The sequence below is a fragment of the Corvus moneduloides genome, chromosome 2 (assembly GCF_009650955.1).
Source record: "Corvus moneduloides isolate bCorMon1 chromosome 2, bCorMon1.pri, whole genome shotgun sequence".
In the NCBI taxonomy this organism is placed as follows: domain Eukaryota; kingdom Metazoa; phylum Chordata; class Aves; order Passeriformes; family Corvidae; genus Corvus; species Corvus moneduloides.
Window position 1 is genome coordinate 117,237,126 of NC_045477.1, and position 17,478 is coordinate 117,254,603.

The window sequence follows — 17,478 nt, forward strand, 5'->3', positions numbered from 1 at the left end:
TCATATAAAATTACATAGGTAGAAAGGAAGACATCTGAACAGCCGAATTCAGAGCACAGTAAAGCCTCAGCTGTATTTAAGATAAGGAAAGAGGATTATCATTGAAGCTGTCATACAGATAATTGCCTGTACTAAAAATAATCATTTGTTGTTAGTTATAATCATCAAATGTCATGGCAGATTAAAAATAAACAGAGATCTACACAATAAGAAACTGAAAGAAAAAAAATATTCTATTCACATAAAAATATCTTGGAATTTTCATATATGTAAAGAAGTGCTCTCGTTTTTGTCATTAAAAATGCTTCTTTCATTCTAAAATGAGATGCACGGATAACAATAATGAGAGCCTTTAAATTACTGGATGTAATACAAATCTACAGAAACAAAACCTACTATCACTATAGAGCACAAATGTTCAATGTTCCTAATAGGCAAATTCTTGCTCTGGCAGTGTGAACATTCCCCATTAGACCCCAGGCCTTCCCCCCACAGGAGGGACGGGGACCATTGGTGGGTGTTGAGACTGTCCCAGGTGAGCACTGAGGCCCAGAAAACCTTGATTTCCCCCAGCTTTCCTGCTCATGGAGAGGGCTCCTGCAATTTTTGTGGCTGAAGCCAAGTCCCTCAATACCACATGATCAGACATAGCTCTCTCCATGTCACAGAATAGCACCGCCCTAAATTAAACAGTTGAGCTGTTCACAGCTGCACAGATTATGTCCGTGATTAAATTTACACCCAACTGAGCCTCTTCTGGATAAAATAAAAACCTTTCCCTGCTATTTAAAAGCACAATCATCCCTTCTAAAAGGTTGCTTCTCTAATTTGGTCATGCAAATCTTCCAAACCTTTGAGTTGCTCTTAGTGCATGCACAAAGTTTTGCAGATGGTTATTTCATAATTTGAACTAAAACCATATTTTTTATTTTATATACTTACCTTGTACATAAATTAAAAACCCTTTTCCAAGTGCTTGAAACTTTCTCCTGACAATCATTAACTTTCAATTTTCTTCCTTCTTACTCAAGTAATAACATCTTCCCTCTTAATGCAATCAGCAATTCAAAATCTTGCTTCTGCTGAGTAAAATACCTGAGTTCAGAAATATTTTGACCAAAAGCGGCCAAAAACTGTGGCCTCTCATAGTTTAAATCCTAGCTTTAACCACTTGTTTTCCATTTGTGAGTATCATCTTGTTTTAATTTCTCACTACTTTCACTTTGAATTGCTGAAAGAACCTTCTGCTGATGTATTTCTCTTCTGAGATATTTCAGAAGCAATTTCTGCCTTGGTTAGCATTCCTATGGAGATGACATTCCATGCAATATTCATCTACTTAAATGCCTTAGTTATTATGACAGTTCCTAAACACACAGAGTATTGCTTCTGTGATAACCAAATGCTGCTAAGTGAAGTTTTCTCCTCTGTTTCACAGGATTAACCTCACCAGTACTGTGCCCAACACAGTTCATAAGCTCAAGTATTCTGGCTGTGGAATAAACTGAAATAAGCTTGTATTTGAGCATGATTTCTTCTTTCAAGTATTTCTACATCTCCTGATTGCCATATCTGGATCATTGCCAGAATCCAGATTTCTGCTCCCTTTATCTATGTTTAAATCACTATCCAAGTATTAATTATTGTTCTCACGACTGCTTTCCAATCTTTTTTAAACACGCTTACCACTTCTATAATTTCAATACACTTTAGTTCTGTAAAGACTGTCTTCTTTACCAATGATTCAAAACCCAAACACCATTTTCGGGAGGCAACCTGAACATTCCTACTTGAATTTCAAAACTATTGTTTGACTCTCAGGATGGACTTTTCTTTATCTTTCAGCATATATATTACTGCTGACTTGTGCCCTTCTTCACAACACTCTGTGTCAGCTCCATAAAAAGCAGACAGATTTCTGTTGTGTTTTTCAGCTTACTTGAAACGATCACTTTTTTTTTCTGGATCATGGATTTACTTTCTTTTTCACACACAATCTCCAAGTAAATGCAAAACGAATCTATGCCACTTGTCAGCTAACGTGGAGAAAGCAAAACCCAGTCATGCTGTATACATTTTGGGGGCATGCGCCTTTATTAAATATTAAAACCCCAAACCCACTGTCTTACCTGAACGTGTCATACCCAATCACATTGGTATGCTCAGGGTCAGTCGTAGCAAAAGTCTTTCTGATTTCTTTGGCATGAGATGCAGTCATGTTCTTCAGTTTGTTGAGGACAACACTGATATCAGACATGGGGAACTTAAGAGAGGAAAGTAAGACATAGATTATAAAGGCCTCAAGGATAGGATGCCATCCAGAGGGACCTGTCTAGGCTGGAGAAATGGGCCCATGGGAATCTCAGTAAGACCAAGTGCAAGGTGCTGGTCTCAATGCCTGGTATCAATCCAGGTCCGGGGATGAACAGATGGAGAGCAGCTGTGGGAGAAGGACTTGGGGGGCTGGTGGGTGAGGGCTGGACCTGCCTCGGCTGCGTGCAGTTCTGGAGGGAGTCCAGAGGAGATATCAAGGTGATCAGAGGGCTGAAGCACCTCTGCTATGAGGAAAGGCTGAGAGAATTGGGATTGTTCAGCCTGGAGAAGAGGAGGCTCCAGGGTGACCTCATTGTGGCCTTTCAGTACTTGCAGGGAGCTGATAAGAAAGATGGAGAGAGACTGTGTACAAGGGCCTGGAGTGACAGAACAACAGGGAATGGCTTCAAACTGAGAGTAGGGTTAGATTAGATATTAAGAGGAATTCTTTCTTGTGAGGATGGTGAAGCACTGGCACAGGTTGCCCAGAGCAGCTGTGGCTGTCCCATCCCTGGAAGTGTCCAAGGCCAGGCTGGATGGGGCTCTGAGCAACCCGGAATAGTGGAAGGTGTTCCTGCCCATGGCAGGGGGGGATGGAACGAGATGATCTTTAAGGTCCCTTCCATTCCCAAGCCATTCCAATCCAAGCCATTCTATGAAAAGCACTCTGCAACCCACTATGTGTGTCATCAAGGTGTAGGGCAATATTGAACTGCAGAATATTATTAGTTTTTCCTTTTCCTCACTTCAAATGCATAGATCATCACTGTGTTAAGTTTGCAGGGAAGCTTGTTCCTGGAAAATAAAGTTACTTCCTATCAAGAATATAAACAATTAAAAATCTTAAGACCATGCATTCTCAGAAAGTTTAGTCCAGCTACATAAAAGAACATCCACCTTTGCTTGAAACGTTGCATTTTTAAAGCAGAAGTAGAAACATTTAAAATACAGTTCTAATAACTTGGTCCTCATTTTATGTTGGTGTACCTCACTGAATTCTCAAGTCATAAATTTCACCAAGTTAAAGCTAATTTTTCACTGTTGGCTCCAGTGAAAAGTTTCAACAGGTAGTCTCATTAATTTTGGACTACATTGTCTTACATACTCAGAAATAGCACAGTGGAAATTTTTAGGAACCAATTTTACCTGTTGTATATCAAAATGCTTAAATGTTTATTTCTTCCTAATTAGACCATTAAAATAAATTTGAACTCAGATTAAACAGAACTGAAATACTAAGGCTTTCAATCTATATTCAGTTTTTGTGTTAATGCTCTACCAAAGATTTATTTGCTATACTCATTTTTAATATAAAACATAGAAAAGTATTTAGTAATTAAATTGAGGGTGACTCCCAGTATGATTATCTGCTATGTCCTTACATCTGTCATGCTCTACCTAACTTAAAAAGCACAATGAACTGCCTGAAAATACTTTTCTCCCATTTCTTCCAATAGCAATTATCTGAAATTTGATATGACTGGTATTAAGGACCAGGACATAAAAATTGGGCCTCAGTCCCAACTATGCTGAAGTGTATCTACAGGTTTGTATCAGTTCAAAGTGATCTAGAAAAGGGTATTGAAAGTCCCTGTGGCACTGGCAGAGCAGTACAAATTGATCCAAGTTTAATCAATACATCAGTGCTTACAGGTTTTTCTCAGAATTAGAGAAGACAATTTCTACGCCAAAACCCCAGGTGCAGCCCTGGCAGGCAGTGCCCTGCAAGGCAGTGGTTTGGAGCAGCTGGAGCAGCAATCAAAGAGTTTTAGAGGCAGCAGCTTTTCCAGGCCCCTCTCCAAGATGTTAGAGTTTGAGCCATAAGCACACAGCCTTCTGCTGACCAAGCAAGGAACAGGGAGAAAAGACTGAGCAGAAGGGTTCAGAGAGCAGAGTATTTCAGGCTGGACAAAGTATTCTGAATATTTAAGAGCCTGCCTTCTCTACATTATCAAAACAACTATTTTCACCTCTTTTTTTCTAAACTACATTTTCCAAACACCTACATAGGCACTGAGTATCTGAGCAGCATTGCAATAATTTCACCTGCTTTCCCCCTTCCCATGTAATTGCTGACATGTTTCTAGTCACAGTCTAGTTTTGTTTGATTGTCTTGCTTAAGTCAGAGGTTATTATGCTGAATTCAATGGAAGTAAAATCCTTTTCCATGTTTGCTCTGCAGCAGACAGCAAAGTAAGAACAACTGAAGCTGCTCAGAGATGTTGGGTTCCCTTCCAGTGATGTCTTGTTTGAAACAGCCCTCCCCAAACCTGAATACCAGTAGGACTGTGTACAACACACATTTTCTGTTTTGCAAACAAATCTACACTTCCTAAATAAATTTTTTTCCCTCAAATTGAAAAAGAAACAAAAAGTGCTAAAAAGTTTTGAACTAAGTCCTTGATGTTACTTTCAGTAAAGGTGGGAATCAAAATGAGAAGACTCAGGGATTTTTCTCTCCCTGTAACTTAAAAACAATACAATAAGTATAATTTTGAAACAGAAAATTAAAACTTTCCAACTATCTTAGATGGCGTCAAACAGATTTTCAATATCCACCTGCATTATGATTACCAATCAAAATTTCATCTAAATCACCATATGCCTATAGAACTGTGGTCAAAATGGCAGTTTCCATTAAAAAAACATTCCATACAGATTTCTTTCACTAGTTTTCAGAAAACATACTGATGTGTTCTGCTGAAAGGAAACCTCTGTCTATTCAGAATGAAAATTATTTATTTTCTAGTTTTAGAAACAACTAACAAATAGTAATCTTTAAGTTTTCTCCTTCCTCAAACAATCTTCCATCTCTGATCTTCTCTAATATTTGCTGAAGTTGTTTTGATTTGAGTACGTGATCCCCTGATGAACTGAGGCAAAATTCTGGAGCTCTAGTCAAAGGATGTGAGTGAAGCACCTACCAATTGGGAGAATCAACCTTTTTTTTCTACCAGCTGCATTAAAATGTTAATTGTGCAAAGAACCTTTCAAAATTCACTTTAAGGACGTATTTTCAATGTTGCCTCTTCCCATTTTGCGGATTTTATTTTGATACTCTACAATCATTCAGTCAGGAGAACTAAAGTCTCATCAATTTGTCCAGGACAATCAATGCAAACAACATTCCAAAGAACATTTACAATCTAAGGATGGGCTCTGCATTCTGGAGAATAGGTTTGGTTTTGATTCTACCAGGAGGAGAAACACTCCAGCATGAAGGAAACACACTGGATTGCATTTTTAAGGCTTCAGCTTTGTCTTTTACTGCTTAAAGCATTTAGCAGCCTTAGCATTTTACATCCAAAAGCATTTTTCAGATCTTCCTCGTTGTTCCAGGGAAGGCAGATGGTGCTAATCCACATTAATTTACAAAAAAAATTGCACCATTCTGCTAAAGCATAAATCAGCAGATGCATCCCAGCTCACAATTTATTGTTGCTCTCCCCTCTGAAGGCAACAAAAAAGACAATGAACACTGTAAACTTGAATTCCTGACTGTGATATGAATTTCTAATATTACAAGGGAAACGTTTTGACAGAAAAATAGGTATGAACTCAAAAAATCAAATCAGGACAAAATAGCCTCATCAGTAAGACTAAATTGGATGTGTCCAAACCTGGAGTACCATACACTGTTCCAGCCTCCACACCTCACAGTTACTTTGCAAGGACAGAATAAAACAGGTGAGACTCTGAAAGACTAGGACAGGATTAGGCTGAAGGGGAAGAATGTCCTAGATTTACAAAATTATGAAGGTGGTGCATCAGGTGAATGGGGATCTTCACCAAACCCCAGAACACTAGAACTGGCCTTGAAACTAGTGGGAGGCTGGTTTAAAACAGATAAAAGATACTTCTTTTATCAAATATTTGTTTTTCATAGCAGCAGTGAACTTTTCAACTTACTGCCACAGAAAATTGTGAAAGCTGACAGCATCTGTAGGTTCAGCAAGGGTTAGATCAACTCAAGAGGTTCATAAACAGCCTCAAGAAGGAATAGGCAGGGATATCCCTTGTCACAACCCCTAATGCAGCCTGAGTGGATTCTGAGAAAGGAAAAGGAAATGGACAGTAAAGAGTGGCCAGACTTGCATGCACTCCCAGCTGGCATCTCCTAAATCCATTGCTCGACAGAGAGCACTGGGCTGCGGACTTTGGGTGAGGAAACAAATAATTCTGAACAATATATGGATAAACCACAGTCCTGAGAGATAACAAATTAACAAGAGCCTACTTCACCTCATTTGCATTCTTCTCCATGTAGTTGAACGTGTATTCATCAGCATCCACCAAAAGAAAGTTGTGACCATGGAAACAAACTCTGGCTCCAACAAACAGATCCCGAGCCTTGTAGTATTCAGATGGCTCACTCTTAAAGAGTTCCTGCCCAGGCTTCTTAATGCAACCTCTTTCCAGGAACTTCCCACCAGGTATCCCTATGGGAATAGAATTAAAAATAGTTAATTACGGCTTTACTTGGAAAAAAAAAAAACCCTCACACACAAAAACCTCCAAGCCATCAACAAAAAGACACCCCAAATCAGATGATTTGTATTTAAATACCATGTTTTGTGCTCCAGTTTCCTGTCTCAGAACATTCTCTTCCCCTCCCTCTCATTGCTAAAAGGACTGTCTCTGCCAGTGTCCACAGCAACTGTTACATTGTGCACACTCTCTGACATGTCTCATTTGAATGCCTGCCAAACACCTTCCCTGCTTTTCTTTTCTTTAAAATGGGACAGAAATGTGCCTCTTCAAATCGTTCCCATAACTCTGTTGCCAGCCTTGGAACTGGCCCTTGAGAAACCTAAGATCCAAAAAGTAAGATGTAGGCAATTATCCTTAAACTAAAGGCAGAAAAAGGAAAATAGTTAAAAGCAGTTAAAAGGCAGTTAAAAGCAGAAAAAGGAAAATAAAAATCAAAACTTACGAGAGTGCTGTCCTACAAAGATGGTGAATTCTGGTGCACTGTAATTCTAATTTCTTTTAAAGGGCTTTTGAAATTTTTTAAAAACATAGGAGTGACATGACCCTGTCTTCCACACATTGTTCTGCCAAGGCAATTTAATTGTGATCTGCTCATTGCTTTGTGAGGTGGGTATGCCACATGGTTCCTTGTCACAGTCTAATGATTTTATTTGTGTCACTAGAAACTGCACGATGTACTCAAGGGTAGGTAAGATGCTAAAAGGAACATTTCACTTTCCTGTATTAACTTCTGGTGTACCACAGGACTGCACTGCATGTACCAAGCTTTCTGGAAAACCTTCTGTCCCATGTTTAGTTTCACTGGGATATGTGCCCTACAACAACTCTGGGGTTTGCTTCCTGTTGATACTTGAGCTTCCAAGCCAAAAGTCAAAAGCCAAAATCTTACTTTAGTAATATTTAATGATGCCCTAATGTCAGATAGTGATGCAAGTCCAATAAAAGGCTATTGAACAGTGTAATCAAATGCCTTTTATAGTCAAAATTATAAAAGAATGTGAAACCCAAACTACTTATTAAACCAGAGTTTGGAGCAGATGTCCGTCTTAATTGCTTTATTAGCACCATAAAAGACAAAAACCCCTGCACTATGGTAATCATCAGTCCTTGCTTGAACGAAAAAACAATTCAAATCATTAATGTGACTCTAATGTTAACACATTCCTTTTCACCCAGCTATAAAAACAAATAAGAAATTTTAGGTTATATAATCCTGGCAACTGTTTTTAATATTTAATATGTCTTTGTAAGATTGGAAATTCACTCCTGCCTCTCTATTTCCCTGCAATTGTGCACTTATACTGGAAACCTACTTCTATCCCATAATGGTTTTTTAAATGTTACAGGTTAATACATTACAAGTGGTATAAAGAAAAATGACTGAAAATATCTCATTAAGTTAGAGATTTTACACTGAAACCTGATAAGGAGTTTTGATGGAAATCTACAAAAGCCAGGCTCAAAGCACAAAATAAACACCACCACGAAAGACCCTCTTCCATTAAGATCAGATCAGAGTTTGCAGGTGTTTGTACAGCTGTTGGCTGGGTCTTACACTGAGTAAAAAAGGGGTTGTGATCTTCTTCATGGGGAGCCAAAGTTCTCATGCTTTGATCCCCATCTCAAGAAGTGCTTCAAGATGTCCAGCCCTGTGAATTTCATAGAGTTTCATAGAGTGAAGTACTTCAGGTTGCTGAATGGGGAAAACTAAGAGCAACTTATTACTTCCATTTTAGGACTGAGATCTGAAGTATTACTTTGTACCAGCTCATATAAATAAAAAGGCAAAAATAGCCCTCTGAACCTGTGCACAAAAGCGATGGCCAGGTTGTTATTTTGGATGCTTTACTCTTTCTCCTTAGCCACTCTTACCTGACCTCTGCAAAGCCTTCTCATTCTTAACATTGAAGAAAATTATACACTTTTCCTTCAGACATGACTAAAATGAGGGAGGGATAGTTAGAGAAAAGAAGTAGAAAGAAAAGGAAGGTGAGAACAAAGAAACTTCTGCAGCCCCAGGCCTCTTTCCAACTGCTGCTCTACCTCCTCCACCACATCCCTACTCTTCATCCTGCCTCTTCAATGCAGTTCTCCCTAAACTCTCCAATGGCCAGTTCTTAGCCACATCCTTCCATTTCACCTTTCTATGACCTCTAAAAATCAGCTACTCCATCCATTTTAACAGCCCAGGGAAGTTAGAAGTCCACTTACAGACACATGCCTTTCATGTGTGCCTTGAAGCATTTATTACTATTAGTGAGAAAATTTGTCCATTTATTGTTTCACATTTTATTTGACCAGCAGTGTTCAATGGGCTCCCAGATGAAATCCCAGCACAAATTCTCATTCCAAACTGAAAGGAAGGCAGGCAGCAATCTCTGGCCTTGCACCCATGCTGCTGATGGCTTGACCAGCTGACCACATCTGCACTGCAGTGTGTGGCTTTGACTCTTCTCTGTGGGATAAATCTGGGGTCTCAGGTTACAGCTATTATTACTGTGTATTCAAGGCACTTTGGGGCCTTGTCTAGTTGAAATAGTGCAAAGGAGAACTAGAAGTGACTGAACAGGCAGTACACATGCTTGGAGTCCAAAATTCAAACTGTTCCCTAGACTTCTTCAATTTAACAGTGCAGCTGTACCTTTAGCACCCTTTATGTCTCCAGACATAAAAAATGCCAATCAAATGTGTCATTCACTGGTGGAGAACTGAGCTGCTCTTGAGCCTCACAGCAGCATTACATATTAAATACATACATAACTGTGTGTGTGTAGTTAGCTGCAACAGAAGAAGTTCCATAAATTACAGGCCACTGGATGCCAGGAAGTGACTAAAATATTGATAACAAGACACTGCTGCCATAAAAGTGCCGAATCTTGATGTTGTAGTGGAGCAGGACTAACTGGGAATGCTCACTGAAGTCCTAAGAAGGTACTCTACACCTCTTCCAAACACTTCTCAGAGAATTTATTGTATTTTATTTGGGGGTAAGGTGCCTATTTATGCACTCATAATATAGTTGGATACAAGCAGAGATGCCATCAGAGGTTCTTTGGATTGAAAAGGCACTTCTGGATGTTAACTGCTCTGAAACTGCTGCTGAAGATGTTTTGTGGGCTTCACAGAAAGACACTAATCTCTCCAACAGGGTCATGCTTAGCCAAAGCTCCCCCATCTCTCTGAATTACAGAATGACTTCTGACACCCTTCCCACTGCTCTGTCCTTCCATCTGTGCACAAGACACTTCAGAAAAATGAAAAGATGCTTGAAAATCACAAAACCTTTCATATCCTCAACTGGAGGCAGCCTAAAATGAGCAACAGTGGCCAAAAAGAATTTAAACATGACAACATTTGATGACCATGCTCCAGCAATAGGATAAATGGGCTCAAGAAACTGAGAAGTAACAAAGCATTTATTTGTCACTTAAACACAGTCTGGCTCTTGGAATACAGTTCAGTATTGTACACAAACACAAATCCAGACTCTAGCACAGGGCAATCTTCCCTATTTAAATGCTCAGCACTCCATGATTAATGGTAAAGTATGTTAGAATGCGTCATAGCTGTGTAGCTTTCATGAGCTGCTTCTATACAATGGATGCTGTATAGGTTTCATAACACAGTTTTGCAAAACAAAGGATTTAGTCTTTCTTTCTTGATGTCTTATATTTCCTGTCCCTATTTATCATCAGTTACAATACTGTTCCTGTATGTTATCCACAACAAAAACAAATGTTTAAGGGTCAGATTTTCAAATTAAAATGCAATAAAAGTTCTAGTGCATTACACTTGCAGTTCCCAAAGGATATTGTGAAGTGCTGTCATGCAATGAACAATGTAATTCTGAGTGAGGAAGATCATGAATTACTATGACATCCAGCTATGCAAGATAATGCAGCAGGCCTGCTGATGTAATTCCCATTGCATTTAAAAATCCACATCCCTGCTTCTGCTACTGCTGAGTCTGGCCACAATGTTTACAGTAAAGTCCAACCAAATGATCAGGGGAACTGGGACTGATTAGATACATTGCTACATCTTACCTGAGTTTCTCTCTGCATATTCAAATACTAAAATGCTGTCATCCCTCAGGAAGTAGGAAATAATAAATTTCCGATCCTTGTCAATAGGACTGTCCGTGATGAGTTTCGCCCCATAGCGCAGTATGTTACTATCCATGCCATATCTGAAAAACCAAAGGAACAGGTAAGAACTCAAAAACAGAGTACGAGAAAAGTTCTCACCCCTATGAGATGCCTTCTCCTGAGTTTTGTAACATACATTCACTGTGTTATTACTGCACCAAGAAGGAAAATGGCATAAGATTCACCACTTCGTCAAAAACCATTTTCAGCTTAAATTAACAGAACCAGATAGAGTCAGCCAGATAGAAAGGAATACTTTTCAGGGGAAAATTGCTTCTCTGCCACAGGTCTGCAATTAATTTTTATTCAAGCTGAGTTACAGATCAAGCCCCAAGTTTCTTTCCAGAAAATTTATAAAGGAAAAACACATTTAGGTGTGCATATTTTCAAACTAAATTCTGAATAGCAATTAATACTAGGATTATCTCCCACAAATTGAGGTCCACCAGATGATCTTCTTAGTTGGATATTTATTAAATGATTGTGTTTTAAATAATTGGCAGTGTCTATGTGTGAACTATCAATACATTCCTGAGCCTTTTCTAACAGCTTTCCTCCTTTACAGAGGTTCTGCAGGTGAATCTTTAGCAGGAGACTGCTTTTTTGCTTTGGCTTCAACAACTGCTGCCTGACAAAGCATTTCATAATGGGAAGTAAAGGGTTAAAACTTTAGTAGTGCTACAGTAAAATGCAAGAAATCCAGCAGACAGAAAAAAAAAACAAGCATTAGAAAGTCAAACAGAAAAACAAATCTGTGTTGGTCTGCTGGATCATACAAAATTCCTGACTAATGCCTGGACTAAGATTTCCGTCAAACTCCCACTGAAGACGGCAGAGGGAAGGAGGTAGAGGATGGAAGGGTCATAATATTTGCCTTCTCCAAAGAGAAATTTTGCAGAGTTTGCAGAAAATTGGAGTACCATGTCACTAACCCAGGTCTCATGCACCTGTGCCTTACAAGTCTGATGAGCTGTCTATTTTGCTGAAAAAAAATCACATCCCTACATAACATGTATCTCCTTCACAAAATTACATAATTTAAAAAATTGAAATTATTTTTCACAGAAAATACCTGTCTTTCACCAGGAATTTCCTGTAATCCTTATGGGCAGGCTTGATAACCAAACCCCTACAGGAGCTCAAAGAATCTTCTTCAGAACCAAATCCATTGTAAGGAGGAAGAGTTCTTTCTGGTTCTGGAGGTGGTGGAGTCTTATACTGAACTGGGGTGAAATCCACTGCAGCAAAGAGAGCAAGACTTATTTGTTACTGCTGTTATGAAGGATTTAAACTTCCAATATGAATACTTATTAGCCTATTTCTGTAACAGACCACTGATCAAAGTCAAACCAGCATCCCTCCTACTGTTGGTAGAAAAAGGCTCCATGGAGCCAACAGCAAAATTATTTCTTCAAGGGTTTCAGGATTTCATCTATAATCTTAAAATGTTTGAAAAATATCATTAAGATACACAGGCAAAATGAAAGACAAATACAGTTTCAAAATGGGATAAAATAGTAAATTAAAAATTCTAAATTAATTTTTCAGTTTTATCCTTTGAGACAACATGATTAAGTAAATAACTGGTTTATGAGTTTCCTGCCATGTGCTTTTGGGCAGAGGAAAATAAATACATAAATAAATAAAATTGTATTCATTATTTAAAACATACCTATATATAAAAAGTCTTTGGTACACTAAAGCAAATAACTTCAGTCCACAACTCCACACTATATCCAGAGTTTTAGAAGTTTTTTTTTTCCTTATTTTCCCCAGACTCAAGTCTTGTCTCACAGTGATCAGTGGTCCTGACCATCCCAGGAACAAAGCAGGAGCTGTCCTGACTCAGCAGAGGCACATCTGGTCAGGGACCTGCACTCAGCTCCCACAGAGGTAGCTCCCAAAATGCTGCTTCCCTGACCCTCGTTACTCCTCTCTTGGTGAAAATCTTGTCCCATTTGGCCCCTTGTTGCACCCCTGCACTGCCCTTCTGCTGCAGGACAGCTTCCAGTGCGTTCACATAAAACTTAACAGAGGAGCTCAGTCTGCTGCTTAAATGAGGTTAATGGAAAATTGAAAAGGTGAGAGGAAAGAACTTGCATATGGGAGAAAGCAAATGGGCAGACCTGAGGGACATGAAGACATCAGCCATAGGAACACAGGATAACTTAGGCTGGACAGGACCTTGGGAGGTCTCCTGCTCAGCACAGGGTCAGCTTCAGGTCAGAGGGATATAAGAGCTATATGAGACCAGTGTATAAAAGTGGATCACATGAAACAAAGGCTTTTTTAAAAAAAATCTTAACTTTTCTACCCAGAACTGAAGAGAGATGGGTAACCTAAACTTGTTGCATGGGTTTCAGTGCAAATAGAGGAGGATGACAAAAGTACTGTCACCTGGAATACTGAACTGGTTTGTGATTAAAATGTTTTAAACACGGCTATATCAGAAGATCAAAGCACAGCACTCCTAAAATCTGACTTGCCTAACAGCAGTGTGAGTTTAAAAATAAAGCAAGCATTCAGATGTCAGAGTTTTTCTTTAGCCTGAAAACACAAGTTCTCCTTTAGCCCTTACTTCTTAGAAGAATAGGGTCTGCCTCAAAAAGCTGATACTTTCACCTGAATCAGTCAAAAAGCAGTTTTGCAAAACCACACCAACATTCTTCTCCATAAAAACTACATGTGCCCTTTCTGTGATTCAGAAGCAAAAAGGCTAAGCCCAAAGAAAGATCATTCAGAAATTTTCAAAGCCATTTGCACCATGAAAGAGTAAGTGTGTGTGTAAACATGCACCAAAATCAGAGACTCATAGAATGGTTTGGGCTGGAAGGTACCTTAAAGATCATTTTGTTCCAACCCCCCCTGTCATGAGCAGGGACGGCTTCTGCTAGACCAGGTTGCTCAGAGCCCCATACAGCCTGGTTTTGAACTCTTCCAGGGATCACAGAATCAATTTGACCATCTGAGGTCATCGAGTCCAACCAGACCATGGCACTGAGTGCAATGTCCAGTCCTTCCTTAAACACCTGCAGGTGACCCCACCACTTCCCTGAGCAGCCCATTCCGAAGTCTAATCACTCTTTCTGTGATGAATTTCTTCCTAATTTCCAGCCCAAACCTCTCCTGATGCAGCTTGAGACTATTTCCTCTTGTCCTGTTGCTGGTTTCTTGGGAGAAGAGCCCAAGCTCCACCTGGTTCCAACCTCCTTTCAAGGAGTAGCAGAGAGTAACAAGGTCACCCCGAGCCTCTTTTTCTCCAGGCTGAACACCTCCAGCTCCCTCAGTCATTCCTCACAGTACTTGGGGTCCAGACCTCTCCCCAGCTCCATTGCCCTTCTCTGGACCTGCTCTGGACAGGGCATCTGCAACTTCTCTGGACAATCTGTTCCAGTGCCTTACCAACCTCACAGCACAGAACTTCCTCCTAACATCTAATCATCTAATCTCTAATAGGTTGCTATCTAATCTCAATTTGAAGCCATTCCCCCTTGTCCTATCACTCCAGGCCCTTGTAAAGTCTCTCTCTGTCAGTTCCCTTCAGGTTCTGGAAGGCCACAATTAGTTCACCCCAAAGCCTTCTCTTCTCCAGGCTGAAGAGCCCCAATTCTCTTGGGCATTCCGGGTAGGAGAGGTGTTCCTTCCCTCTAATCATCTTGGTGCCTTCTCTAGACTCTCTCCAATGGGTCCGTGTCCTGGCACCCCAGGGCTGGATGCAGAACTGCAGGTGGGGTCTCGGAAGAGCAGAGCGGAGAGGCAGAATCTCCCCCTCACCTGCTGCTCACGGTGCTCTGGATACAGCCCGGCACACCCTTGACCTCTGGGCTGCGAGGGCACATGGCCGGGGTATGTCCAGCCCCTCATCCACCGGCAACCCCAAGTCCTTCTCAGCCTGGATGCTCTGGATCTGCTCATCCCACAGCCTGGATTGATACCGGGGGTTGCCCCAGCCCAGGTGCAGCACCTTGCACTTGTTCTCATTAAACCTCGTGAGATTCCCACCAAACTTTATGAGACCCCTATTTTCTAGACACTGCGACCAAAACACCACATTTTCACAGCTCCGCAGCTGTGAATTGCCTGATACAGGCAATTCCTGATACCATAAAAACACGGAGCCTATAAATCGGCATAGACGGAGGCGGAAAGCAAAGCCCGAAGCCCTCAGATGCTGAGCACCGCAGGTAGCACACGGGGTCCCTCCCGCGAGATTCCCGGCTGGATTCTCCGCTGGATTCCCCATTCCCGCGCCGGCAGCGGCACCAGGAACGGCGGCTCCGCGCTCCTACAGCGCCACCCGGTGGCGGCGCGGCGGAGGCGGCGGGGGCTGGTGCTGCTCATCGGCCCGAGCGCTGATTTTGTAGTTATGCAATATGGAACAGCGTACTTTGGCAGACACAAGCCCCTCCTCTTTGCTCAGGTGTCACAGATCCTGCCAAAAGCGCTCGGGGCATCAGGGCACCTGTGCGGGACCCCTGGACGCAGAGGACAAGAAGCTCCTGTGTTTACACGCTGGTCACAGTGTGCACATTCACACCCACGCATAAGGCTTTCATTAAAAGACACTAAAGCATTTTCCCTTTTGTAAACTTGAGCACATGTGAATGGAAATTAGATTTATAAACTAGAAGGATACCACATATTAAGAGGAATAATGTTTTATCCCTGGGGGATGTGTTGAATCCCTCACAAGTGAAGCTTGGAGTAAGTGAAATCCAAAGGGAGGCTCAGCCCTTTGGTTCCCATCTCATCCCTGAAGTAAAATGATCTTGTGTTATTCATAGACTCATAGAATCACTTATTTTAGAAAAGACCTCTGAGATCACCAAGTCCAGCCATTAACCCACCACTGTCAGGTCCACCACTAAAGCATGTCCCTAAGCACTATATCAACACGTTTTTTGAATGCTTCCAGAGACAGTGACTCCACTACTTCCCTGGACAGCCTGTTCTAGTTTGACAACCCTTTCAGTCAAGAAATTTTTCCTAATATCCAATGTAAACGTCCCCTGGTGCAACTTGAGGCTGTTTCATCTTGTCCTGTCACTTGTTACCTGGGAGAAGAGACTGACCCCCACCTGACTAGGCTCACTAAAGAGAAAATTACAAACATCCAGCCTTGTGTCACCTATATTTTCCAGGATTTTAAAGGATTATATATTCATATTCTCTCCTGTGAATGAAGAAATTCAGAAGGAAATTGCCATGGAGAAATACAGGCTACAAAACTAGTCAAAAACTCATTTCTGCTACTTATGAAGAGCCAGCTACCAGAGCTCAAAACTCGTTTCATCTTTGCTCTGCTCACAGTATTACGGCAGAATCAGACAGCTGGCACTTACACACAAAACGCACTCTTCTCAAGGTGATCACTGGTGTTTAAGAAAATTACCTCTGTCCAGTCTGGAAAGGAATCAATTCTCACTTCTTCCAGGCTGTAACATTTTCAGTGTGAATTTAGAGTAGGTAGAGAGTAAAGCGAAAGACCGAGATTACAAATTGCTACTTCCAGAAAGAGCAGCATAGGTATTTTTGCCATCCATAGTTTCATCCCTTGTTACTGCAGTAACTTGGGGGGTTATTCCACCTCGTTTAGCAAACATGGACCACATACTTCTAGCTTTCTCACGACATCAAAACCTGAGTGAGATTGGAATAAGCGCTGGGAACAGCAAGAAACAAAACAGCTCCAGCCACATCTTTAGCATATAAACAATCTGAAGATACCAAAGTCTTCTTAGTAAGAAAAACTAAAGTCCTCAAGAAGAATTTGTTGCCAGAAAGGCAGCATTAAACCAGTTTGAATGGACTTCTCAGCTTTCAGTTTCAATATACATTCTGAGATTTTGGTATATAGTGTGAGATTACCTTCTGCCCTCTTCAAAGAACTGCAGGAAAACCCTAGTGTGTTAGATAAGACCATATTTCAAGGAAGAGCCAAGTGCTATATATTTTGGATTAGAATGATAACTACACTGAACATCAGTGTACAGAAGCAGGAAAGAAATTCTGCTTTCAGAGGAAGAAGACAGGCACCTCTGAACTTTAAAGCCAGGAGCAGGAAAGAGAAATCCCACTAGACTTGGACAATATAAAGAGGTGGTGATAACCTGGGGAGATGGCAGTTAGCATGGTATTCTCTGTACGTCAGAGGAGATGTACAGCTGAGACTGCTTCTAGTGAGCATCTGCTTCACAACTGAGGTAAGAATTAAAATAAGAAGGCAAAAAATACATGTCCACAACTTCTACATGCAGGATTAAAGAAAACCTAGTGCTCACAGAACTGTCCATGCAGCTGAAACATGACAGCATTTATCCTGATTCAAAGAAAATCTCCATTTACAGTCTTACTTCATGATTATTACAGTTACCTGAGTAAAAAAAGCATCTGTATATGCCCAAGTATATTTAGAAGCTGCTGCTTGGTCTCTACCACGTGTAGTGGAGAGGTTAAACACCAGAGACACTGACCTCTGAAGAGCTTTGTGAAAATTGGCAGCAGGCTTTAATGCCTCGCTGAGGGG

General features: G+C 40.8%; 1 protein-coding gene across 1 annotated transcript in view; it reads right to left on the reverse strand.

The window, feature by feature from the left end:
• EFHC2 (EF-hand domain containing 2) overlaps nucleotides 1-17,478 on the reverse strand; it is a 58,646-nt gene that overhangs the window by 12,905 nt on the left and 28,263 nt on the right. Inside the window, exons 8-11 of the mRNA XM_032100973.1 lie at nucleotides 12,025-12,190; nucleotides 10,851-10,993; nucleotides 6,556-6,752; nucleotides 2,130-2,263 (exon numbers count right to left, since the gene is read on the reverse strand). Of these exons, the coding sequence (XP_031956864.1) occupies nucleotides 2,130-2,263; nucleotides 6,556-6,752; nucleotides 10,851-10,993; nucleotides 12,025-12,190 (640 nt within the window). The remainder of the gene's footprint in view (nucleotides 1-2,129; nucleotides 2,264-6,555; nucleotides 6,753-10,850; nucleotides 10,994-12,024; nucleotides 12,191-17,478) is intronic.